General features: G+C 39.2%; 1 protein-coding gene across 3 annotated transcripts in view; it reads left to right on the forward strand.

Moving 5' to 3' along the window:
* Positions 1-27,180, forward strand: part of LOC118420773 (divergent protein kinase domain 1A-like) — a 63,796-nt gene that overhangs the window by 14,651 nt on the left and 21,965 nt on the right. For 2 of the 3 annotated variants that reach the window (XM_035827754.1, XM_035827756.1), the window contains one exon: positions 25,627-25,758. In XM_035827754.1, the coding sequence (XP_035683647.1) occupies positions 25,627-25,758 (132 nt within the window). Of the gene's footprint in view, positions 1-8,236; positions 8,394-25,626; positions 25,759-27,180 lie in introns of those variants that run through there. The other variant, XM_035827757.1, reaches the window with a different exon arrangement.

The following is a 27,180-nucleotide window of genomic DNA, read 5'->3' on the forward strand; positions in this document are numbered from 1 at the left end:
TAACAAGATCACAGTAAAGGTGGTATATCGCTGCACTTAAGGCACTGGTGTTGCACTGCGGGGTTCATTCACTGTGGCACTGTTGTGTTATTTTCGCCGATTTTTTATAATGTAGATATTGCGTAATACGTAGAAGTATGACGTAGGAGACAACAAAATACACAAAACGTAAGAAAATTGGTTCTTTGTCTCTGAAATTCGTTGAGTAGTCTTTAGAACCCCACAGTGCCACACCGGTGCATCAAGTGCAGTGAGATACCACCTGAATCATAAAAGAGCTGCTTGTATCTTATGTTTATGTAGAGACATGAATGTACTAGTACTGTAGTGTACATTGCATGCAGATAGGTGATTTATCTTTGCGTGCATGTCCAGATATGGCACTCCTGTCCCCAACAGTTGGTGGTTTGATAGATAGGTTGTCAGCCCTCCAGGAAAGGGCACATTATTCTGTCATTACCACCCCATTAGGGACCCACATTAAGCATGCACGGATGTGGTGAATTAAGGGCAAAGGGACACGGATTAATTCCGTACACAAAATTATCAGCAAGATCAGAACGTTGCTATATTGTCTCCTGATTTCTGAGATTAAGCTCACATTAATAAGTAATATCAAGTGCATTTAGCTTTGGTGTGTGTTGTATGTCAATGTCAGGATGTGGCTTATACAATGATTTTTAGCAGTGGTAAATCTCATGCAAATTTGATGAGCACAAATTAAAGTGGATGTTACCACTTGACGCATGAAATAACAACAGCTCCGAGTGGGCTAGGACTCTGCGGGGGGACGAAAAGAGGGATACGGGTCTTAACGGCACGTGCTGCTTGCAAAGGTGTGATTCAGGTGCTGGTTTATAGCAATCCTCATGCATAAATATGTGCATATAGGCTTGGTTAAGAAAATGTCCCCATCCATTAACATTTTGAAATTCAACTGGGTCTCTCATTGAAACAAGTATGCAAATTTCTTTTGACACTTTATGGACTTAATTTACAATTTGCTAGCCAAAACTACCAAACATACCAGGAAAATCTCTAGTTGTACATGTCCTTAACAGTTTTTTTTGTTATCTCAAAAATGTTATCTCAAAAATGTATCTTTGCCATTTTATTACCAAATATTGGCACTGTCCAGTCTGGGATTTTGCTGAAGTGAGACTTGCCAGAAAAGTTATCTGCAAGGAATTAAGCATTTTGAATGCACATTTTCATACATTCTACAATGAAGATGGTAACCTTTGCCCCCATGTCTAACTCAATCAAACCTGCCCCAGCTGCCCTTTGTGGCACCAACAATGTTAGCCACATGTAAGAGTGAGCTAATGTCTCTAATGCACAGATGGTGTTCAGTCTAAATAGGAGGGTCAGCTGGGTGGAGGGTCAGGGTCATGTACAGACTGGACAGTAATTGCCTACTAGCCACTGGTGCTGTTTAAAAAGTCCAACCATCAAAGATGTGTGCTAATTGCTGTCTGGACCCTACTTCGGTAGTCTAGCTTGAGTGCTGATAGACTTGAGGGCTTGCCTTAATGAAAATCCTAAGGTCACTGTGACACTACATGTAAGTCTTCTAATGTAAATCTTCTAAAGAGGTCGGCTCTTTGGGAATGGAGCTCTTTGGGAGGCTTATAGACTCTTCACTAAAAGCTGACTGCTGCCTTGCAATTGCATGGTGATTTACAATTGTTCCGAGCCTTGTCATATTTTTGCCAACAATACATGTAACGTTATATCATAGAGGTGTAAAATGCTGTAGAAATAGACAAAAAATTGAAACAAATGTTCAACTCTCTCGTAAAAATATTCCCATTTATGCGTACATGAAAATGGAGGTAATATTGTATGTGTGTGTGTGTTCAGAGAAGCAGAACCTTGAACAGTCAACACACAAAGGACTAGTACTTAAAAAGTGTATGTGAAGGAATTTCTATAGTTGCTTCTTCCTTTGAGCATGAGTCTTGTCAAAGACTTCTCCTCACCAAAAACCTTTGGAAGTTTGCAACTACAAAGTTGGGGCCAGCCCAAACCCACCCATACAATGCTCGCCTTTCCATTTCTATCCAGCCTTTATGTCAAAGATAGTAAGAAATTAAGCATGAGTGTGCCTGTGAGACATTTCATGATGAGCCATATTTGATTGCCCAATAGACTTCATACAATTAATGTCTTTTGCTTTTGTAAGAGCAATAGAGTTTCTGATAGTTTGGGACAAGTTTGTGCTTCAACATGCTGAAGTTCAAGGTGTTCTGTTCAGGAATGACGTCAGCGGGACGTCAGCAGGTTGATCTTCCTCCTGCCGCTGAGTGTGATTCATAGCGGTCCTTTGTAAGGACTGCACTTTGAAGGATTACAGGAGGGAGTTGTGTCTAGCAGGAGTAATTTCCACTCGGATGCTATTATAGAGAAAAAAGGAACAGAAATGATGCACCATTGATCAGGCAGTGAACCTGCCTTTGACAAAACCACATGAGAAAGTGTGGAAGTAGGCTTGCTTCTCAACTTTGTCTTTTGTGGAAACTGACGACCAACAAAATGAAAACTTTGGCCAACTTGTTTTGATGTACTGTAGAAGCCCAGTCAAGACTTAACTTTAAGATGTTGTCCATCATGTTTCCTTGTTGCCTGTCATACTTTGATGGTAGCTCAAGGAGATGAAGATGCTATCCTTGTTAGCTGGTCTTGTCCTTGGTGCTGAAGATGCCCTGTGTTATTGGTAGTGTCCTTGGTACTGAAGATGGTGTCCTGTGTTGTCCTGTCCAGACAGTGTTGTTGGTCCTGTCCTTGGTACTGAAGATGGTGTCCTGTGTTGTTGGTAGTAGTATCCTTGGTACCAAATATGGTGTCCGGTATTGTCCTGCCCTGTGTTGTTAGTTCTGTCCTTGGTACTGAAGATGATGTCCTGTGTTATCCTGTCCTGTATTGTGTTCTGTCCTTGGTGCTGAATATGTTCTCCTGTGCTATTGTTTTTGTCATTGATATAGAGGATGCTGTCCTGTGTTGTTTTCTGTCCTCGATACTGGAGGACTGTCCTGTGCTGAACTTGTTTTTGTAGTAATTAGGTAATGAACATGCTATCTATGTTGTTGGTTTTGTCCTTGGTTCTGTCCCTTCCTCATCTTGCACCTACATGTATGCTTCTATACAACTGAACATACCTGAAATTCAATCATGATTTATTTGTCTTGCCAGTATGTTATACCAAATGCTACCCTTGTGCATTTAAACTAGTTGCCTCCGCACTCAAGTCTACCATTATTCACCGTAAATGGTCAATCTAGTCCTTTATGGCCAGCTAGTTGTTTCTGAAAGTCATAGGTACATCGTTTATCAAGTTTGTGAAGACTGAAACCCATCAAAGTCAAGGTACTTGTTTCTCACATGGGGGTTCGCACCTCAGCGATCACTCTGGTGCACCTTAGGCTATCAACCAGCCAATGGTTGCCTACAAATTGCTGGCTAAGTTTTACACATTTTGAAAGTGAGTTCCATTTTCCACCTTGCAACACTGTCGAATGACACTTATTCAAAGTGCTGCCATGGGGGAAACAATTGACCTTTTCCAAGCACCTAGTCAGACATGGAAAGTACATATATAACAGGAAGTACTCTGTTTTCAGCCTTCATGTCCTAAAACTTGAAGCACCAACTTCTTTTGTCTGTAAGTCTGAAATATACATTTCCTTGTACTAAGATAATAGGCCATTGCCAAAATCTATAATTAATCCTTCTTCCCCAGGTTAATGATGGTCAATTTGAACTAGTTTAAAAATTAAAAATGAATTTTAACTGATACAGATAAAAGTAGCTCTTTGCTACCAAAGAAAATATGGCAGTATCCATTGTTTATGATTATATGACTGTTATATCTACTCTGTAACTTACTTTCAATATCTTTCTTCTGTTATGCATTATACATGGTATATTCATTGTATATATCCAGATGATGTATTTAGATCCACAGAGTATGGTGCTTGTCAGAGCTGCTCACTTCAAAGACCAGATAGGCAATTAACCTGCCTCCCAGATAAGTCCTCCGTTCCACAGAAGTTACCTGCTTCTGGTTTCTCATGCTTAATTACTTCCCATGCCCCACCAGAATCACATTAATTCTGTATTTCCATCCCAGTAATTCGCCGAAGATTGGCTAATGAAAAATTGATGAAACTCCCAAATTTGTTTCTGGATGGAATCGGAAATTCTATTACACGACAGTCTACAGACACCAGCTCTTACTTAACTCTGCGCACCCGTCGGACCCTCCTCGCTTCATCGCGCCGAGAAACGTTCTCCGGGGATTTGGGGCAGGCGGTGCATTTTAGAGCTCATTTCAAATTGTACTTAAGTTCTGCCAAGTGGAAAGGAGGCGCAGTTTTATATTCATCACCGAGAATCATGCGCTGTAATATGTTTTCATTAGCGTCCTTTCTTCCTTCTGGCTTGATTTATTCTTACGAATTTCGGCACCCTGTGGAGTTGAACACGCTCAAACATGCTCAAGCTCATATCACACATCAATCAATGTATGCAGCGTCTTTCTGTGCAAAAGTAAATGATTTACCATTACACAACTGGCCATGACATAAATCAATGACAAACTGGCCATGACAAAAAATAAATCAAGAGTTCACAGTGACTTTTGAGTTTACAGTTAAACAACTTTACTGTTAGTGATGTATCGAAGATATGTTTGCAGTGTGATATATCCCAGTTGAAGGATGCCATAAAGATTTGAAAGCACAGCAAAAATGTCAAAATATGCAATACCTGGTATTGACAGTTACATGTATTGTAGACATAATCATGTTAAGCCCAGAATGAGCCATATTCACATGTGTATGTATACTTAGTATGTACATTCTGTGAGTTGGGATGCGCACATGAAAGAGATGACTTACAACACAAGTCAAAGATATTACGTAGACTTCAAAATGGGACTTTATCTTCCCACCAAAAATACATTTGCCCCTCAGGCTTTGAAATAGAGTAGTAATGATGTAATTTATTGCAGAAAAGAATAAGCGAACACATGAATTCCAATGCTGTTTATCTTCAAAGCAATATCTGGACCTTTGTTGCATGTCCAATATTCTTCAAGGGTAAGTTATGTAGCCAGAGTCCCATCTTTCTTTATTCAACACTCCAGTGAAAATGTCACAGCCACACATTACCCAATGTGAAACTTGAACTTGACAAATTTTAGTCAATATAAGAACATTGATTTTTCGCTGTAAATGTGCACATATATCAGAAGTGCTACTATTTACATGGACCGTGGAAGAATCATTGCCTTAGACCTTAAGCTTGGAAAAATGTCAGAAATCATCCTCATTGCCTTTTTTGGCAAGCTTTCCCAAAAGAGACATTAACAGTTTAGTCTGTAAAACTCCCAGTCAGCATTGTTAAGACTACTGTGACTATGTTACGCATCACACTTATCTTACGTTGGTAGCAGCAGGATTGCCCACTTGGAGTTCTTTTTATTACTTTACGCTCGTGGAAAGAGTCTAGATGTCGCATTACAACTCCCGTTGCAAGAATTTTAATTAAAAGAGCTCTTACCTGCAGCCATACTCATACTGTGTTGTCCCAAACTTCAATCGCCCCCAGTCCCAACCTGTCCAAACTGTTAGAGAGTACAGTCTTGGATCATCAAACAGTCTCCCTTTTAAGATTTAAAGATAAAGCTAGATGATTACATGGACATGTAGTGCTATTCAAATGAACATAGATAACACCTGCAGACACTGTACCCAGAGTCTCATTGATTACAACTTAATTGGCCATTGGGATGCACATGAAAAGAAAATCTTACAGTAGAGGTACATGTAGACAAAAGTGATGCATGTTTTGCATTCTTGAGATGCTGTCTACATAGGAGTTTGGTAGGAAACCTTAATAGCATGTTCTGACTTGTCTTGGGAAGTATAAGGAGAACTGGCAGGTTTGAAATCATTGTAAAGTGCAAATTTTACAGGAAATCTGAAATAGCATTTCAGTTTACAGGTTTGTTGTCATTTTCCAGTTGCTGGCATTTTGCAGTGTGTTGAAACTGCTAAAAATGTTACAACCACAGATTTTCTAGCCTGGGTAGTACCATCCAGGTAGTAGTTCGCACCTACAATGTACGTTTGCATCTGCTGGAATAGCAGAGAAGCAACTGTATATAGTGTACGATAAAAGTTGGAGCAATAAGTGATTGTACATAGTGTATAAAAAAAAATTAATAAACGTCGGAGCAAACTACTCAATCCAGATTGTACCCAGGCTACAGATTTTCACCATGTTGCAAAATTTGGATGCAGCTTAAATGAATGTTTGTACTGTAACTGCATTATACTGCAGGAGAAATTGTTCTTTTAGATGATATCCAAATGGTGACCAGGATTTGTAATGCAAAACAAGCACAAATGCCATTGGAAATTACTCAATTAACCAAACAATATAGAACAGCTGAGTATCTGCGTTCATTCTGGGTGCAGCATACTGAACTATTAGGCCTGACAGCGGAGACAAACCCAATATTACATTGTCAACTGGTGTTACAGGGATGGTTTGACCTTCAAGAGTCCAGACACAATTATGAGATGGAACTCTGCCAGCTATACACTCAGAACAAATCAGCTGCATGTGTGTCACTTGTCAATGTCACTACAGAGCCAGGAGCGTATTACAGTACAGTACAGTGGTGACCTTTTGAGGTACCTGTAAAACATTTCCACCATCGTACATCTACCTATCTTTGACGCCTTTTCTTCTCCTTCGTTCAGTACGTTTACCACTGGATGTCGCAAACTTGATAAGACGTTAGACAACTGAATTGTCTTTAATTTCTTATTTTGAGTTAGAGCCTACATGTATTTGACTGCTAAGTTGTTTTTTCATCCACTATTGGCTTGCAAAGAAGGTATTCTTTCAGTATTACTAATAGGAACAACACAACACAACACAATACAACATGAAAACAGCAACAAACATTTAACAAGAAATAACACTCCATTTCCACTATTCACCATGTAAAGTTACATATGCAGAGATGCTTAAGACCAGACATTCTACAAAGCCTGTCTAATATATTACATGTTGTCCAGCTGATAAGACTGAAATGTGGCCTTCAGCCTGTCGTATTCAACATCCTTGCTCCTGTGATTTGGCAGCCATAAACTGGACCAAATTGAATCAAGTCCCATTGGAGCCTCCCACTATTGGCAACACAAGCCACATAATTCAATCACAGCTCCCACTTAAATCTCTACGTCTCCAGTCAACGCACTGTTTCATTAAAGACGGAGGTCTGAGCGAATAAGACACACGCACGCAGGGCAAAATTGAACGCAAACTATGATTGTTCTAAGGAAATTGAAATTGGAAGATATATCATGGTATTTCATTCTTTTGGGTGATTTTTATAATTGAAAATGTTGGAATATGTTCAGACTTTTAATATTTTGATAAAAGAACAAAAAATGAATAATAGAACAGCTTCCTTCAGTAATTCCAACATGATTCAAACAGTCTACCAGGCATCTAGCAGCTGCTATACATGTAGACATGAGAACGTGATTGTACTGAAAGTTAGCGCCAGATCGATGAACTGTCCAACACCTTTTCCTGGTGTTAAATTGTGACAGAGGACACACTGTTGTAGCAGATGTAAATAATTCACAACAATCAACAGGACTTAGACAGGCAGTCTGCAGGGTGGAAACTGGACACATTTGTTACCGGCTGAAGGTGAGATTAATTATTGATAGCGACAGTGTCCTGTCGTACAGGTTGTGGCTATCATAACACAATTATTGGGTTGCCTGTTCAATCGTTGGAGTACATTCTATCCATGTACCAAATAGTACCGGTGTCTGTTCACCTCCTATAGGAACATTGTGATGTACATACTCCCTTAATGGGTTAGGCCATGTTCTAGTTTAGTATGCACTGCGTGAGGTGAGAATGATTCTTTCTTTCTGAATTTATCTTAACTGCATTCTTCCTTGTTTCAAAATCTACTTACAAGCACGGTACAATCTATGCAGTACGCCTATGTCACTTCCTAAAAAAATCTCGTGAATGCTCCCTCCGCATTCATTCAGAATGTAATAGCCCCTCAGGAAGTTGGCTCTACCATTTCTACCTTGATTAGAGGTTGCCAAATGTGCTTGACGGCTTTCGGTGTGCCAAATCACTGTGATTGGCCAATATGTCGATGATGTCACTGCCTCCTATGGGTTACCCTGATCCCGCATGACAAGGTTTATTAGGGAAGTCAATGACTGGGAATGTGGTAAGAGAGGCAGCATGTTGGCTCATGGTGGGAGGTACATGTACTGTGGAAGTGTGTGTTGTAATGCTACAGGACGATGACGCAGAAGAACTTCAGCCTGTGTGGCATGTTTGTAAGTATACTCCATAGGTGTTTAACATTGCTACAGTTTGACATTGTAAGAAATGATGATAAATCAAATGTTATTATGTATTTGGTAATGTTCTACCTTTCCAGGAAATTCAACATGTTAATTATATACATTGTAGAACATAGTATTGGTACACCTCTTAGTCTAAACATCCCTGTTGCACTTACAAAATACATGTAACCAACAAAGCTCTGTTATTCACAGTGGCACCCTGTATTTTAGAAGGATGTCAATTTACAGAGTGTATTCCTGGGAGGGATATTTTGTTTACTCAAAATTATAATCTGCATGATTTGATGATGTGAGAACTGTGCAGATGTGTATGTACATTTTAAGTTATCAAGAATAGATTAAGCAAGTATAAATGACATGTCTTACACAAAGCTGTCTTTCGAAAATACTTTGTATGTTTGCTTTCCTCTTTTGGCTTTTTTTGTCCAAGTCCCAAATGACATCATTGAGCTAAATCTGGAGGAACATTATCAACTGTAATCCCATTAGCATGATCTCATTAGCAAAGATATATTGTAATCAAATTTCCTGTGGCCTCAATAATTCCATTATGAGGGTTACAGATTACATCTTTTCTTACTCCAGAAACGAATTATTTCCCCATCTGTTATGTACTACTGGTAGTGCTTTGTAGTACCTTGACATTACCACTTGTCTGAGTGCAGGTACAACAGCCTGCCTTGTAAGCATTTCATTCCAAGGGAATGTGCATAGTATTACGTATATAATGTTATACCTGCAACCTGAGGAAATACATTAATTTTGTTATTTACTGACATGAGGCTACTTACACAGTATGTGCTTGTGGGAAGTGGGAAAAGACTAAAAGCAAAAATCAACTGCCTTTGGGCTGTTTTAGTAATCCAGAACATAATTCAAGATACAGCATACCAGAGTGGAGGATTTTGTTTTTTTGATACTGATGGAGTATTATGATAGAGTTTTCCCACGGTTTCTAATTCCACACAATCATATACACCCACATGTACTGTTTTTTTTTTAATTGAAAATTATAATGAGGGCGGTACTGATTGACTAGGGTACTTATGTTTAACATTTTATCAGATAATATAGCCCTATTTATTTATGTTGCTTTTAATATTGCTATTCTTTTAGATTACACATTGTAAGTGCCTAAACTGTAAGATCCTTCCTCTTTGCTGGATGTACACAATGTACAATCTATGATCCATGTTATTCTGTCACCATGTTCCTACTGGTAACACTTTCCTTCCTTTCTCACCATGGTTTGGTTAGGGTAGATAATGCCTGCACTACCTCATGATAGATACAGGGTGTTTTCAAGAAGCTTACAACTTCTGCATCAAATTTGTTAGTGTCAAGTTCAAAGCTGGTAAAATGTCTACCCAAAAGGCTGCATCTGGCCTGATTGATGTGAAGATCATTCTATTTTGCTGCTTTTCAATGATTAGTACCATGTTTTAAAATGATTGTAGTTTTTAAGTTATTTGTCAGAATTACATTTTCTGCAGGCAGAATCAAGTGGAAGAAACATCCAAAAAGGAGAAACATTAATTGTTTTGAAGTTCCAACATTAAGCAAGTCGAAAATATGATATTGAATTCTTTTGGGTTTCTCTTTTCCTCAGCCATGTTGATTTTGCATTTATGACAGCTTTTGTTGATTTTGATTTTCACATCTCAAATTCCTAGTAGGTACAGTATGTGAATTATTTAAAATTGAAACCAATGACATGGAATTTGTAAAATAATCACATTCTTTTGAAGTGTAATGAAGATTATGGGTAGGGCCAGAAATACCTTTCTTTCCCAGCAAAAGATAAAAGGGGTTAAAAGGTCTTATTTACAAGAACTAGAACATAATTCATTTTCCTGCCTGGAGTGTCAGTAGCATTAAGCTGTGCATAAGATCAAGGACATCGGCCTCTGAAGTCTTGATAGAATTACCACTTTGCAGAGGATAGCTTGAGGGACTGACCACCCAAGAAGAGAAATGGCTCTGTAATATAGGCTGGGGAAATGGGACTGTACATTGTAATGCAGAGAAAAGCTAGAGAAATGGTTTGCATTTGTGTTTGAAATATATTGTGAATTGTACATGTAGGTATATTTCCCATATGTATTGCACTTCGTGGCTATAGCCAGGTCTAGTTTGTTAGTGCCTAAGACTTTGAGATACTGTGTAGGATTTTCTTTAGATTTTCAAATGTTGTGCTGGTATGCTTTATAACCAAGATTTCCATGTTAAGAGGTACTGCATCATGTACTCCATTACTCAGGGCTAGTTTAATCACAGGTAATAACATAAAAGGTGTCAAGTGTTGTATACTGAAGTAACAGGCTCAAAGTGGAAGAATTTGTAGATACAGGCTGTTGTTTGAAGGTCCCAGAGTGCTATCCAATGTGGTGGGATAGATTTTCAGGTAAAAAATACGCTCAATTATAAGTCTGCTGACTTTCTTACAGTCAACTTACATACAACTCCAAAGCTCTTCAACTGAACAATAAGAGAAAACATTCATGGGGGATGCTAACATATTTTCAAACATTTCCAGTTCTTGTTCCTCCTCATGATTCCATTCAGTTTGCCTGTAGATTATTTTGTCGCAAACTTTCTTGAAGTTTTCATGAAGACATTGGTCCCTCGGGTATTTCCTTGACCTTGATATTGATCTTCCTTGGCTGTCAAGGTCTACCTGTCACACAGGTAATGAGCTTCAAGGAAGACTGTGGGAGAAATTAAGCCCAGGTCCTCAGGTCGCGTGGAGGTTGAATGTCAAACTGAATTGCCTGTCCATCAGCAGGGCTCGAGCTGTCAATATATCAGATTACAGCAAACAGATTGAAGCACAGAACTGATGAGTACAAGAAGATGGAGTAGGAAAATTGATACATGGGATATCTCAGTTGTATACAGTACCAGTACAGTACTACATGTAGTACCATGAAAATCTTCCAGCTACAGGTAAAAAATGCAGAATGTAATGACAGTAGCACCGTCTAGCACACAAAATTCTGCAAATTATGTGGATGACTCAAACAAAACAGGTGGTTTGGGCCATATTTGAATCAATTTGCATATTGAAATAATGTTGATGTGCCCATTGGGGACCATAATGTGCATCAAACTGCCCTTTGATGCACATTATAATGGATAAATGATATGTTGTATACCCAGCGGACACTAGCCGCTTTAAGATATAGCTGCCATCTGGTGCTACATGTAAGACTGTTCACAGTAGTGCTCACCAAGCCAGTCTCTGCAGAGCTATCAAATGCTCTACGTCATGTAGCTGGAACGCAAAACGGCCGTACAATGTACATTCATGTGCACTGCTGATCTTCTCTCCGCTTTGTTCTTTTCATGTACTGATGCCAGAATTGAGCTTGATGTACAAAATACTATACCCGGTTCAAAAGTTGGAAGCAACGGCATACAGCTTACTATACTTGTACCTATTGTACATGTATGCCTAGTTTTGTGAACAAATACATGGTGTCATACATTGATAATCGTAAGATAAAGGATATTTGAGGTAAAACTTCTTTATATACATATACATCCGATGGACGGACATCACATACAATAAAAACTATTTATTCTAGCATTGCATGATCCTTATGTTCAATTTTAGGCATTGACATAAAGGACTTTTTAGTCAATATCAGAGTTGACATGTGATATTTTAGTGGTAATGCCAAACCACGAGTCCTTACCAGGACCTTGATAATTTGATTTGATTACCACAGACATGTCAATACTTTTGGTGAAGTGATGCTGTTAAGGTTTGACTGAAGGTCAATTGATTGTTGCTGCAGAAAGTGTGTATCTAACTGTCTAGACAGAGAGTGATTGACAGTAATGTGCTACGTGTTTATCAGACTACTGTCATCTCTACATTCATATTACTAATGACAATGTAGTTTATTGCATATTCATGCCCCATTGGGGCTAAATGCAGTCAGTTTGATACAAAGGGTAGTGAACGAAAAGTTATACATATACTATAATAGTTTACATGCATATTCTCTCTTCTTAAAACAAGCGTACACGAACTTACTGAGATTTTCCAGTATATCGTGGTCAGATGATGACATAAGATATTTGAACATATCTCCCTTCGTTAGGTGTGCTTATTTCTGATCTACATGTGTAGCATTAACGAATGTATTGCACAGATCCTTGTACAGTGAACACTCTAGGACAAAGTGTTACTAGCAAGAGCCTCCCAGGGCATTCAGTACCAAGTACAACACTAACCACATAGGTCAAGAAGACAAATGTAGGCCTAACCACCAGGATTGAATTGATCCATCATCCAAGCTAATACACAAGTTTAAAAGTTCAGAACAGGTGACCAAGTTCTTAGTTAGAGAAGTGTGACTAACAAGTTTGTTTATTATTGGTACAAATGTCATTAAAACTTTGTCTCCCAAATTTACTACCACTGATATTATATCAGGCAGCATATTTCTTCACAACTTCAAAAAAGTATACAAATGAATTTTCATAAGTCACATTGAAATCAAACAGAAAGTTCCCCATTTTTTCAAATGTAAGTAATACTATACATGTAGAATTAATCTTTTGATATCATTGGTCATGTATGAATCATTCACCATTGTCCCCATTACATCACAAGTTGAAAATGTATTGTAGTCTTTAGATGGTATCAAGAGAGAAACCCAGTCCAATGATATTTCCAATACCAGCACTAGATGATATTTCATGTTCAAGTACCATGAGATCCTAGTCATCACGCTGCCCCTTTAATGGCGCCTGTAATAAAGTGGAGCTGATGTGGGTGGATAAGATAAAGTAGGGATTACACCCAGCGATCCCTTGCCAGTTGCGGTTTATCACTTAATTAATTTCCCCAGCAACTGTTACTCCCACTATCTTCACTTGACATGCCTTACTCTTATTTATTGTTGCCGTCTGCTCCTTGGCCTATCCATCATGCAATCTTATTACCGCACTGAAAGTCAATCTCTCCAATTTAGTCTTCTTGTGAAGGCTGGATTGTAGCCTTGTAATTAGTTGCTTTGTGTACTCTCTGTCATATCACACATCATCATCATATCACACACTTACACATGAATAGGGCTGGATAAGTGCAAGTAACACTGGGGCAGGTGGACCATAATAGAGTTCAGAAGTAGTATTGGCAATTAAATAGAAATGCTGCATGCATACAATTGTTATGGGGATGAAGTCTAGTCTAAAACCCTTCTCTGACGTTGTGTTGTGTGTTTTGTTCTGTTCCACTTTGTACTGTGCTGCAACTTGCAGTTTGTTCCATGGTAAAATTTTGCCTCTTATCACTCAAAGCCTCCCGAGACTGGTGAACCAGTCCCTTTTTTATTGAGATGAATGTGTATTCCAGTCCTTCTGTCTCACTTCTGTTTACGACAGTCTTTTCTTGTGTTACCACCGGACATCACATTTTCACGCATCCAAAAGTACCGATTACAACTACAAAGGTGTAAGTCTGGTGTCCCGATAAGCTTTGTAGCTCATCAATCTTCACCAGAACGAACAATACAGCATCATTATCTGGTCTCCCAGGACAATATGGCATTTCACACACTGACACAGGCAGCATTGTAGGTGCGAAGTACCAAAATTCAATTGATCCACCAAACCAGTTAATGGACAACTTTAAGACCAGCTAACTTATATGAGTTTGTTAACACAGACAAAAGGACAGTCATAAAATTTATTGCTATTGTGTTATCTATATTCCTGCCATTATGTCTTCCTTATGTACATGGTTAGTGTTGTCCTTGGTGCTGAATGCCCTTCAAACTAAAAAAAAACTTTTTTCTTTGTTGACTTTAATGTCTTTTTCTTTGCTATTGATCTAATATGGCTTGTTATAATTATAATTTAGATTGGACACATTTTGTAAGAGTCAGTACTGTCCTTGGTGCTGAATGATAATTCTGCTGCAACTTGTTGTTGTCCTTTGTACTGAGCAGCTACTGCATCACTTGAAGCACTGTCCATACGTATGTCAGCTTATTAGTTGATACCTTCTTTTGCTTAATGACATTCATGCATGTATGACTGACATCCATATACATACTAATTCCAACATACAAATGTCACATTAGCATTACCACGGCCGTGACTGTGCTTGATAACTCATTATTGACAGAGCTGCTCTGCATGCCTAGAAACAATTACTGATTCTATTTGTGATTTTCTCAGATGAAAAGATTGCCTGTATCTTTTCTGTTCAAAAGGGTTTCCAGTTAGCAAGGTTAGGAGGGCATCTTTAAAAATATGTTGGAACAACAAAGAACAATGATCGAATGGCGAGAATAGAAGTTATTCCTGACTGATCCCCCGTGGGATGTTCCAGTGGAGTAGCCATTTATATTCCAAGCAAGTCAAACTTTTACAAGCAATTAAAGTGTGGAATTGCAATTGGATGATAGCCATGCAGGTATCACTGTCCCTGGAGAGTATATGGCTTCCTATGCATTCATCATTGTTGTTGAGCCAATAAATGTAGACACAGACCGGCCTCTCCCAGGGCACTAACAATGATACTCGAATCCTTGTTAGATAGTTTTCAACAAAGTTTGCAACTACATATGCAGAGCTTATCTATGGCAAATCATTTTCATTTGATATAACCAGTCCCTCGCATATGCATACAAAATGTATGGATTCACAAATACATGTATGCTGGCCTTTGTTGCTGTGAAAGGAAAGTTTTGAGTCAATTTACGTTTTAGTGTCTTGCTTTAATAGGAAGTTGCTATCAGGTTACTATACAATGTACATCAATGGCGGTAACATTTGTATGTACAGCTATATACAAAATGTATGATACATGTATAATTATACAGCTATATATGTCAAGAAATGTTAAAGATATAAAGGATATCAAGCATTTATATCTAAGGAGCAGACTTCTCTGACTACTTGGCTGCTGTACAGAGTTAGGGGTGATGAATGGACCCACCAATAGTGGTAAAGGACCAGGATAGATTACAGAGATCAGGTAGATTAACCTTTCTTATTGGCCCAGGCACCAAGGGAATAAGTCCTTCAGGGGTGGGCTTATTCATCATTGCCTCCCTAGAGGGGTGATAGAAATCCCTGCTTAATGCTGGGAGGTTTCTTGGGGCTCCTGATTTGTGAGAAAGGTGAAAGGGAGGTGTTGTGAAGGTCAGTGTCAATGTCACACTGGCTTTGCTAGAGGACATCTGACAGCCACATGTTTCACAGGGTTGTCCCTGGTGCCTGTCTGGTGCCAGTGTGGAAAAGCCTGTTAGAGTGATACCCAATGCCAATTAGTCGGAACTTCAAGCAAGGCTGAGTTCAAGGGGAACTGCAGATGTGTAGGAATTGTTGTGCTGCGTATCACAAGTGAATGAAGGGAAATAAAACTGTAGGTTACTTCAGTCAGATATTTATGCTGTCTCTGAAAGTGTGCAACGCAGGGCATATGTATGTATGTGTAGGAAGCTTCTTCATTTGGAAAACACATTCCTGTGACTTTTTTTAGGAGTAAAATAAAATAATTGCCTTTGGCTTTAGAAAAGCCTTAAATAAGGAGTGTCAGAAGTACAGCAATAAGCTAACTGCTTGTAGTACATCCTACCACCTCACAAGTAGATCTCAAGATTTGGTTGAATTATTCTTCTTGACTAGGGGGAGGCACAGTTCCAATGCACAATGTTACCCATGGTATACATGTACCTCAAATTTTGCAGTTTTTTTCAGGGCACACAATTTCTACGTGTTTACTATCTGGAGTAGTTAATTGGTTACTTTTTCGCACAGGTGTTTTATCACTCCAGTTTTGCACATATTACAAGTTAGACGCAAATACAGTCCAAAGTAGGCCTCTCTTGTCTCTGAAGAATGCTCTGCAGGTCTCAAGAGGGCAAAGTTGAGAGTTACAGATGGACCTCCCCAGCCTGAGTAATGATGACCTAGAGGTCTGTCTGCACCTTGCCAGCCCCGCTGCACTGGCTGGCTTACCTTTCCTTCCAGTCCAGTTGATTATACCTGATTTTGTAGCCCTCCAGGGGACTCATCCTGCCACAGAGTGCATTATCCCTGCCCCTTAACTAGACCAGCATCACAAAACTGGCCACTGGCCATCTGTACTTATCTTTACTGGCACCCGATGTCCGCCCTTTATGGAGATAGCCTTGTTGTTCTTCAGTGATAAAGGACAAACGGACAAGAGGCTGAGATGATCATTTTGTACTGTTAGTGTCTCATCAAGCTAGGTATGTAAGAAATTCCTTCCTAAACCAAGCCCTGTAGCTTACAGAATGTTGGACAGATCACATTAATCTAACCAGGAAGATCTGTAATATTCTTCCTCAAATAATGCATTGACACTGAGAGTTGTTAGATCAAATGCTACTGGTATTCATAACGGTAAATTGGAACAGCCTGAACTGTATGCACTTTGGTAGTTGCCTTTTATGGCACTATAAACATTTCATCGAAGCCAGAAATACTCCCGAGTAAGTTCAAATGAATTTTGAATGGTCTGTAGTGGGCTGACTCTTGACTTCATGGCAGTCCATAGAAACTTTACGATGATAGAAAGTGTCTACCCAGGCCCGTATTCCCCCTGCACACATTTGATGGCCCGCAATATCCTTTATGTATTCCAGCCTGATGATTGTATTCCTACATTGGAATCCCTGAGTCTGATCCTTGTAAAACATCTCAGTATGAAAGTTTACTGGTCAATTTTTTTTTACAATATAGAATGTCAACTGCCATGTATGCTTGTGGTAATGTGTGTTTTTAAGTCATTAGCATTTGTAATGATGCATCATGATCACTACAGTAAAAAAAAAAAAATGCAATGTATTACTACGGTAAGACTAGTAAGAATGTAGGAGAATGTGTTATTTTTGCCTTGGTATCTGATTTTGAGCCTTAGAAAATCAAGAATCCTTTTAAAAGGTTTTTTTTTACTCCCAGCACCATAAGATACCGGGGAGCTCATCCTGATTGTATGGTTACCAGGTTAAGTCAGGTTGATATTCCAGGCAGTACCCTCCTCCGCAAAGTGTGAATCTGAAGTTGGGAGTTGGAGCAAGCCCATGACTCATCCTTTAAAAAAAATCAAGAATCCTTTTTAGAACTCATGAAGAAGTACTAAAAGTTTTTTTTCACTGCCACAGGAAGATACTGGGGAGCTCACACTGCTTGTAATAGTTGTATAGTTCCCAGGCTAAGTCAGGTTGATATTTCATGCAGTACCCTCCTCCCCAAAGTGTGCATCTGAAGTTGGAGCAGGCCCATGGCTCATCCTTTGAAAAATCAAGAATCCTTTTAGAACTCATGGACAAGTACAGAAAAGTTTGTTATTTCAGTTCCAGCACAGTAAGATGCTGGGGAGCTCACACTGATTGTTTGGTTCCCAGGCTAAGTCAGGTTGATATTCCACACAGTACCCTCTTCCCCAAAGTGTGAATCTGAAGTTGGGAGTTGGAGCAAGCCCATGGCTCATCCTGACATCTTCATGCGGAAATCCCCAGGGTTCAGCTGCATCCAAATTGCATCCGTCTAAAAGCCAATAGGATCGGGCGAACGACCCACAAGGTGGTGATCTGGACCCACAATAACCCACAATTTAACACCTCCGTGCTGCGGGGATTCCGGCCTGGCAGATTGGCCGTGATGGATGACTCAAGGTCACAGGTCAACACCACCCAGGTGGGGTCAAGTTCAAGGGCTATTTGTCCTCCAGGCAGCTGAGACTGGTGTGAGATATTTGGTCTGATGGAATTTTGATTTTTTTTTCTGTTGTCAAGCTCAAAATCAGTGGCCCAGGACAATACATGTATTTCTGACTGTTAGATTGGATTTTTTTTCTCAGGGCAAAAATCTTTGCAGGAGCACTTTAAGCGTGTATAGTGTATATAGGGGAATTGGTTGTTGACAGATGAGAGAGAATGTTAAGAGGACTTATGTCGCCAAAGAATTTGTTCGGCGGCCAGGGCAGGTCTTCCCCAGGACTCCAGGGAGGTGTCATGTAGGGAGACAGTCAGGAAGCAAACTCTCCCTGCATGACAAATCCCCAGAGTGCTTGTCTAAGGCCTTTGGGAAGACCTGCCTTGGCTGCCAAACAAATTCTCTGCCAGCCCTTGCTGAAATTCTGGTTTCCATGGTAATATGAGGGAGCTTTTGGCTTTACGCTTGAGTGTGGAGGCGACCCAGTGTGCTTGGCTAGCATGTGAGCTGTTGCAGAACCACATTACACTACCAGCTACTGGAAAGAGCATCATGTTTCACCATTACCTCAGCTGACATGACAGAAGAAGAAGTATATTTTGTAAGTCTAGATGTATCATTGGCTTCTGCAAAGGTGTGTTATTTTGCTCATGGGCTTGTGGCTGTGGTACTGTGGCTGTTGAATATTTTGACTGCTCCACCTGTGTAGACATTCTTCAAAATGTTTTAAAGTGTAAAGAAATTTGTATTTTTTATTTGGAGAGAGAGTCTGTATAACAGTGACATCAGAAGTAAATGTTGAAAGAAATTTTTGACAGAGTACTGACAGTTAAAACTCAAAGCATTTACAGAAGTATCAAGTAGTCTGGCAGCAAATTGATTTTCTTGTCATAAGGAAGAGCTGACATTTAAAGAATCCCTCCTGTGGCAATATCCAAGCATAGCTTGATGTTACAGTTATCTGCAATGGACCTGGAGGCAAATTGAACCTTGACAGAAACCTACATGGGAAATTGACTGACCTTCTGTCAATCCAAGCAAGGGAGGGATGACAGAGCAGACGGGTACATTTAGAGGCAGGATTTAGATGCAAAATTGCTAGAAGTTAACACTCAGTATTTGACTTTGGACTACCAACTATATCAAATGTGGTAATATTGGAAAATATTGCTTTTTTCCTAAATTGGAAAAATATGTTCATGGTCTCTAAAACTCTTGTATTCATTTTGAAATTGATGTTAGGGCACTCAGAGAAAGTATGAGGGTGCCATACATGAAGCTATTACATTATTATTCATGTATGTGATATTCATGTAGCTGGCTTACAAACATAATCCAACTGAATGTCAAGTTCAACTACAATCCCCGTATACTTGACATTGAATGCTCTGTGTAATTGAATGAATACATACATGTGTTGCTGACGCAGGATGACTAATGACTACCTGAGATATCAAATTGTTCCCAAACCCAATTAAGACTGTATTTTCCTACATTCGTATTTAATCATAATGTTGAATGTAGTCACCATTGATGTTGAACTTGTAGACAAGTGGTTTTAATGATGATGAGATTAAATGAGATTAAAACTTGGAGTAGAGACAAGTATAACTGATAACCTTAAACACAAAGACGCCGATGTGTCGTTCTTTTGACATATTCACATAACCAAAAAAAAAGATTAAACCGAAAACAAAATAGTGCAAGATCTTCTCCGTAAAGAGCATAACTGCTAATCCCCATACAACAACAGTCTCCAGAGATACCAAGGCATCTGGGAAGATTTATAAATGTTGTGACCTTTCTTCTGGCCTTTTATTTCTTGCCAGGTTGTTTGTTACACACCCTTTCCAACACAGTAAAGTAACCACATATAAACTACAGGCACATGTGGTTTACATTGCAAACCATTGCTTCCTCGTCTGTTTTTGTCTGCCCTTTCGCTAATTCTATAGTCAGGGTACATTTGTCTTGATGTCCATGGATGGGCTCAGGCTACAAGTTGTGTTTGCCTCTTCAGGAGCAAGTTTGCTCTGCAATCTGATGTCTCCTGTTGTCTTGATTCTTCTTGTCAGAAAGTGATCTTAGATTTCAGTTTATTTGGTTTATCTGCAGCAGTACTAGTGTACACTCAGGTCAGTGACCTTAGTCATTAAAGTTCATAAGAGATCTCTATTAGATGTGATTAAACAGCCAGACAGCCAGTCAAGGGCATGTCTGGGAACAAAATTGCCACTGATATTACTGTCAAAGGCAGGCTTTGGATGGAAGGGCCAGTTTTACTATTGGGGATACACTGTGTAGAAGAGCTGTGTTTTACTCCATTTTCTGATAGCAGTTGAAGTTGACACAAAGGTTGGGGTGACACAAGGTCATATTACTAATCTGAGATACGTTATATTTAGTGCCTCCATGAAATAATGATGGAGGTGATACGTTCCTTAACGTTTGTCTGTCTGTCTGTCTGTCTGAGTACTGAGTAAGATAACTGAAGAATGGCTGGATGGATTGATTTCATATTTGGTGTATTACTATTAGTAGGATGTGACGAAAACTGGAAATGATAAGATTTTAGGCCCCCTAGCAGGTTCTCTTGGTAGCTTAGAGTTAGCCAAAAATTAAACCTCTAGATATTTCATGTATGTTTTGCTCATAAGAATATACAAATGGAGAAATTGAACAATTCTTTTAGTTTAAGTTTCCTCTATGGCCTATGGCAATATTTGTTGAACTTAATATAAAAGTTTGGGTCTTCAGTTATATACTCATATATCAACTCCTTACCATGGGGCATACATGTATATAGTAATGGGAAAGAAGCAATTTCCGTTCAAAGCCACCTGGGGGTCGTCCCTCTGCGTTGCGGTGCAATTTTGTAAGAACGTGGTAAAAAATGGTAGCTATTCCAGCCATAATCCCGCTCCCGCCTGGCGTGGACATTCCAATCCAACACTGCTCCTATCTATGTATTAGTCAGGCTGCATCCTTTGTGGTATTCGGTGACGTACAATCACAATTACATGGAGGACTTTTCAGTGAACGACCTTTCTGTGGTGTAACATTGAGCTCACCCTTCAATCCAAATGCCACCCTGTCTGGGATGATATCCCCGGCTGAAGGTTACAGCGAACAATTACTGGCCCAGACATCGGTGAGTCAGCAACAAACGCTAGCCTTTGATGATGAATCACATCATCTCAACATGTACCTGTTGGCTGACAACCGTCACCCTATATACAGTAGCTACTGTCAACGGTAACTGTGATTTCTTACCATGTAGGACATGTACGCAAATGGTTCATAGTCAGGTGCCATTACTGGGAAGTGGTAGATACAGATGGTCTGATAGTAGATGTGACTACGGGTTATTCCACAGAAAATAGAATAGGGGATAGGATGGTAGAAAGGTGTACATGCAAGAATAGGAGGGCAGCAAGGACTGGAACATCTCAGTGATTCCTTACTATGTGCACATATTCAAAATCAAAGTCAAGGGTTTATTCCATGGAAGACAGACTGGATGCAATGAGCTGAAAACCAATCCTGCATCATTTTTCTTTATTCTCCAGATCTTTGAAATTGCCAGGGACCTCCTTCTTCCTCCCCTCCCCTCAAATGTATAGCATCCTAGTCCCATTCTATTTTCTTTGGTACATCTCATATTGAAACCTACTATTGGGCTATCTAATAACAGTATTTCCCAAGACTTTGTGTACAGGAAAATGTCAAAGTTCAGGTCAAGATGTCTGCCTTACCATTAAACCATCCATGCTTGTTAAGTTGATAGAACGATGTGCTAATAACATCCCTTCCTGCGACAGCCATCTGTAATCAAAGGAGCCAGCAGTGAATTACAGGTGGTAAGGTAGTATTTATTGCTGAACCAACACCATCATGTGTGATCTGACAGTTTGAGTTGCTGGTGAGATCTGTGTTTATCATTATTAATACATGCAACTCTGTTCAGTCCACATGCAGTTCACAAAGACTAAGACTAATGGTGCCTGACACTCTCACACTTGATTGCAGCTTGGATTAATCTCTAGTAATAAATTCACAATGACAGACTGGCAGTAATTATTGTAGGGCCATGGAAAGTAATTATGTGTTGTTGCTTATCAGATCTGATGATATTGGAGGATAATTGCAAGTTGGCAAAAGGTATTTTTGGAAGTTTCTTCTGTTTCTTCACTGTATATTGATGTGGAAAATATATGATATTAACGTTAACAGTCATCCAGATTGCAAACTGCATATATCTGCACTGATGAATTGATTTAGAAATCAATTCTTGGCAATGTATGTTTGTAATGGCAACAGTGACTGGAGTAATTTAGTTTTGTATGACTCTATTCTACATGTACTTAAGCCTGACAGGATTATATTAAAAAATATGAATTGCAGAGGATGTGAAACTTTAAACACTACATGGTTGTACCATTCATGATCAACAGATGATGTGCAGTTAGGTTGCTACTGTACTGTGTCATGACAAAGAAGCATGTCTGTCATAGCTGTACGACTTCCAACTTCTACTTTTTTTAAAGTCATCACCAGTCTGTACCTTGATTAACCAAAATTCTTACATCACAGCACCACAAAAATGTCCCTATCTGACAGGTCAGATGTAAATGTTGATGAATCTTTTATCAGTTCCAAATGCCATGACGTTGATGGGCCACTCAGACAATTTGCCCAAGCCAAGAGGAGGCTCAGTTAAAATGGTTGGCAGTATTTTGTTCTCGGGAAGAAATCGTTCTGGGTTCAGCTGCATCTTATCAATATTACATTACATTGAAATGTCAGAAACACTTGAGATCATCATGCATGTATAGATAGACTCTCTGGCATCACCATCGGTCCTTGTCTCGTTCTTAGCCTTCAACCCATAACTTATGTCTTCCACCTTGTTGGTCGTACGGTAAATCTTGAAACTTTTGCAGTGGTTTGAATTTCACAGTGTTTGCTGTGAAGCCGCAAATTTGTGACACTTAATATAATGTGCTTCCCTCGTACGACAACCTTACTACAGAAATGTTTCAGCCATGATTTTAGAGCACTTCGAAAATAAATGAATTTACAGCATATAGATATCATGAAGGGTTCACTTCTTTTGTCAGTCAAAACTTATACTAACCAACAAATAATAGGTTTTATAAATATTTTATGCTAAGATAATGCCAGACTGAGTGAGTTTATTATGTGGTAAAGTTTAAGCCTTCCAACATCTTTGTTTGCTGTGTCATGTAGTTTTGCATTAATAAGGAAACACATGCCTTCAGGTGACGTGTGAATATGATAGATTGGTATTTCTAAAGTATTGATTTGTATTCCCTTGTGAGTTACTTGAGATGTGCTCGTAAGTGCAGTATATCTGGATCCTGGGCAGTTTGATATGTTGATGGTAGCAACTATTTTGCTAGGACATTTATCATTGAGGTGAATGTATCCTTCCATTGTTAATCACACAGTAGGGGTGTATAATATCTTGTCAACCAGGGCTGTTTCCCTATTCATCATTCTGTCTCAGTACTGAGAGATCTCAAGTTATCTGATGTGAACTCATAATCAGTGAAGAACACTGACAGCCGTGATCAGTGATGGACCAAGCTAAGGAAGATAAGATTGGGGGTGGAAACAGCACCAACTGTGGCATTTTAAGGGTACCTGTGCAATGTACCTGTTATGCCAAAGAAAGATGATATTCAGCATGTCAAAGAAATCTAAGTAAGGGTATGCCCAGTAAGGTCGCTTCAGATTTCAACAGTCATCTGTTGTTCAAGACAACAGTGCACAGTTGTACAAGACATACAATTTACATTGTATACACTATGAAAAATTCACATGTTATGAACCATCTATAAACCATCATCAGTACATGTAGTTCCTATCCTAGACAGTCCATTTCTTAATTATTGTCTGCTGCTGCATTGCAGTGTTTGTATCCTAGTATATGGCGTGTCCTCTGACCTAAGCTTATAACAAACTGTAAATATATTTCACTTGATTGGTCCTTGGATTATTGTGTTTTGTCTTCCCATATATCTTTGTATAAAACAGCACTGAATATCTTTTAAACCACTTCTATTGACAGGAAACATGATCAGAATGAATTGTAAAGTATGTCCATAGAACAGCCAAGGGCCCTGCAGTGATACAGAGTAGTGAGATAAGACTGTGTTGCTAATATGCCATCGATCGTCAGCTCAGAGTGGATTTAGTGTGAACTGATGGAGAAAAGAGCAGCAGCAAAGGGTTTCCTTGGTCTGTTTCCTGTGAGATTGGACGGCCTCACCCATCAATGCCAAGCCAGCTTTTATTTTCTGGCTTAAGGTCTGTTATCTGACCGGAACTGAGACATTGTAGGAGTTACTAGGTGTGAAGTCAGATTAGGTTACCAGCGTGGGGTATACTTAGTGTGGAGAGAGTGTAATTTTGTAACAAAGCCTGCTATATATACATGTAGTCATGTACAATATAGTTGTAAAGTAAGTCACAACTTTATGTGAATTCATGTGAGTCTGGTAACTAGGTTCTAATGATTTTCCTGGATATCTGCCCTTCAAACAGCATTATGTAGTTTTGACATCACATGTGTTGTATAGCGGAAAAAAGAGGGCCCAAATAGAAATTTGTTTCCTTGCTTTTATTTACAGTACAGCAACCATTAGATATTCCTAAATGACTGAAGAAGACTGTTAACAGGTTAAAACAAGTTGTTTTCGTGCTTTGCTTCTGCCATCAGGGTAAAAATCATCAAGTTATTAACACGGGGAAGTTTTATACAATGTATCTCCATAGTATCACAACCCTCTAGCATCCTGATCCTTAATTTTAAGTTCAAGAAGAAAAATCTTCCCAATCCCTGTCAACGGTATTTGTCCAACTGTTTCAGTCGTCTAACCATGTATTTAGTTTGAAATGTTCACAAATGCTGGTAAAAAATGAATAGATGTTACTTTTGAAAAGCAGTTGCCAGTAATGGACAGGATGGCCTGTGGCACTGATATTTCAGCACCAAGGCTAGCACAAGCAGGAATAGTAGTAGTAGTAGTTAGTAGTATCCAGTATTTGAATAGTAGTAGTAGTACTAGTATCCAGTATTTGAATAGTAGTACATGTAGTACTAGTATCCAGTATTTGAATAGTAGTACATGTAGTAGTAGTATCCAATATTTGAATAGTAGTAGTAGTAGTATCCAGTATTTGAATAGTAGTAGTAGTATCCAGTATTTGAATAGTAGTAGTAGTAGTATCCAGTATTTGATTTTACTGCTGCTGTGGTCCCAGAGGAGGGCAAGAGTGAGCTAATTGTTTTTTTCAAAGCAACTCTGTCCAGAAGGTTCACGCTATTCTGGTCACACACTTTGATGTCCTTCCTGACACACTCCATATAACATTTCCTACAATCTAGGTTTACCACGACTGCTGCCTTACAACTACAAGGAATAGTGACAACAATAACAACGATCTATTCCATTTTGTGTGTTCTGTGCAGGCAAGAATGCCCATGAAGATTAAGACCCTGGTGGTGATCTGGCTGGTCATCTTCATCGGCAGCTGGGCCGTCTACTTTAAGTACTCCTCCTACACCGAGCTGTGCCGGGAAGACGCCTGTAGAGCCATCATCGTAAGTACTCCACATCTGGCTGCTTTCAAGTTAATTAGTCTTACATAAAGTCTTACATGAGGTGATATCATAAAAGCAGTGGATAGCTCATTCATGCCCACTTTCCTCTGTATAGTGATTACTGAGGGACCATTGAGTTAACAAGATTGAAATGTGTGAACCTTGATTTGTTAATTGGGAAACAATGCCTGATTTAAAAGTGTATTTTAACAGTCAAGAAAACACACAAATACGAAAGATTTGATCTTTATCTATGAAATTTGTTGTGGGATCAGATGTTTATCATCGAGCTCTAGTGGACAGTGAGTGTTGACAAAGAATGACAAAGGCAAAGATTCCTGTTTCAGAATGATTTTTACCAGCACTGAAATGTTACTGACTTGCCATTTGCCAAAAGTTGGTCAGAAGTTGAGTATTTGATATATCATTATGTATCATACAGTGACTCTTTGAGGTCTGACTATTGTACTCTAAGTCTAAGGAGTGGAGTCACAAATTGGTAAGGTATAAACTGTAACTCAGTGCATGTATCATCGAGTTTCTCAAGGCAAAAAATCCTTTTCGATGCTCAAGTGACCATGACATTAACTGTCTGGAATGTTTAGCCTCCGAGCTACAAGAACACTCAGACTACACACAACACAGACATGTGATACAGTGTTATTGGCAAGTAAGTTACTCCCTATTCCATACTGCTATCTCCTGGTGGAATAAGGTAGAATCAGGGAAGTGTCCATGCCAAACCACATTAATGGTAAAATTCAGAATGCCATTTCTGCATACTCAAGTTGCATCAGACTGAGAATTGTATAAAAAGTTGTTTCAACAGCTCCCATCATAAGGATGCTATAAAACTATGAAAAGAGACATGTTTCATATGACATAATATATTACTGTATGAGGTTTGTTGATAATCAGTTCATAAATGATGCACACATGCAATAGAGTAGAGTAGAGATACAGAAAGTAATTTTCAAAGTTCTTGTCTGCTGCAATCTCTTCATTGAGGATGGCATAAAATCAGTAACGTTGCATCATAAATATTTTATGGCCAACAGATATGCTGTTGGTCGAACATTACTTTCATCTGAAAGGCTTCTACCCTTTTCCAATAAGTCAGGATTTACAGACAGGCACTACGGTACCATAGTTTCCTCGGTATGAGGAACCTTTCAGCCACCTGGAAATGAAAGAGGAAAGCCATGAAGTGAAGAGTGCATGGCTGGTGGGGAGGAGTACATTACTGCTGCACCTCATGGCTGGTTAGGCAGGAGCTGGTCTGTGGAGAGCAGATGCAGAATTCTGTAGTGGAATGGGAAAGCTTTTATGGGGTCAGAAAAGGCAAGGCTGCACTTTGTGGCTCATTTAGACATGTAAGCACATATCCTCCTATATATATTCAATTAAGACTGTACCTTCTTG

This window comes from Branchiostoma floridae, chromosome 8 (genome assembly GCF_000003815.2).
Source record: "Branchiostoma floridae strain S238N-H82 chromosome 8, Bfl_VNyyK, whole genome shotgun sequence".
Lineage (NCBI taxonomy): Eukaryota > Metazoa > Chordata > Leptocardii > Amphioxiformes > Branchiostomatidae > Branchiostoma > Branchiostoma floridae.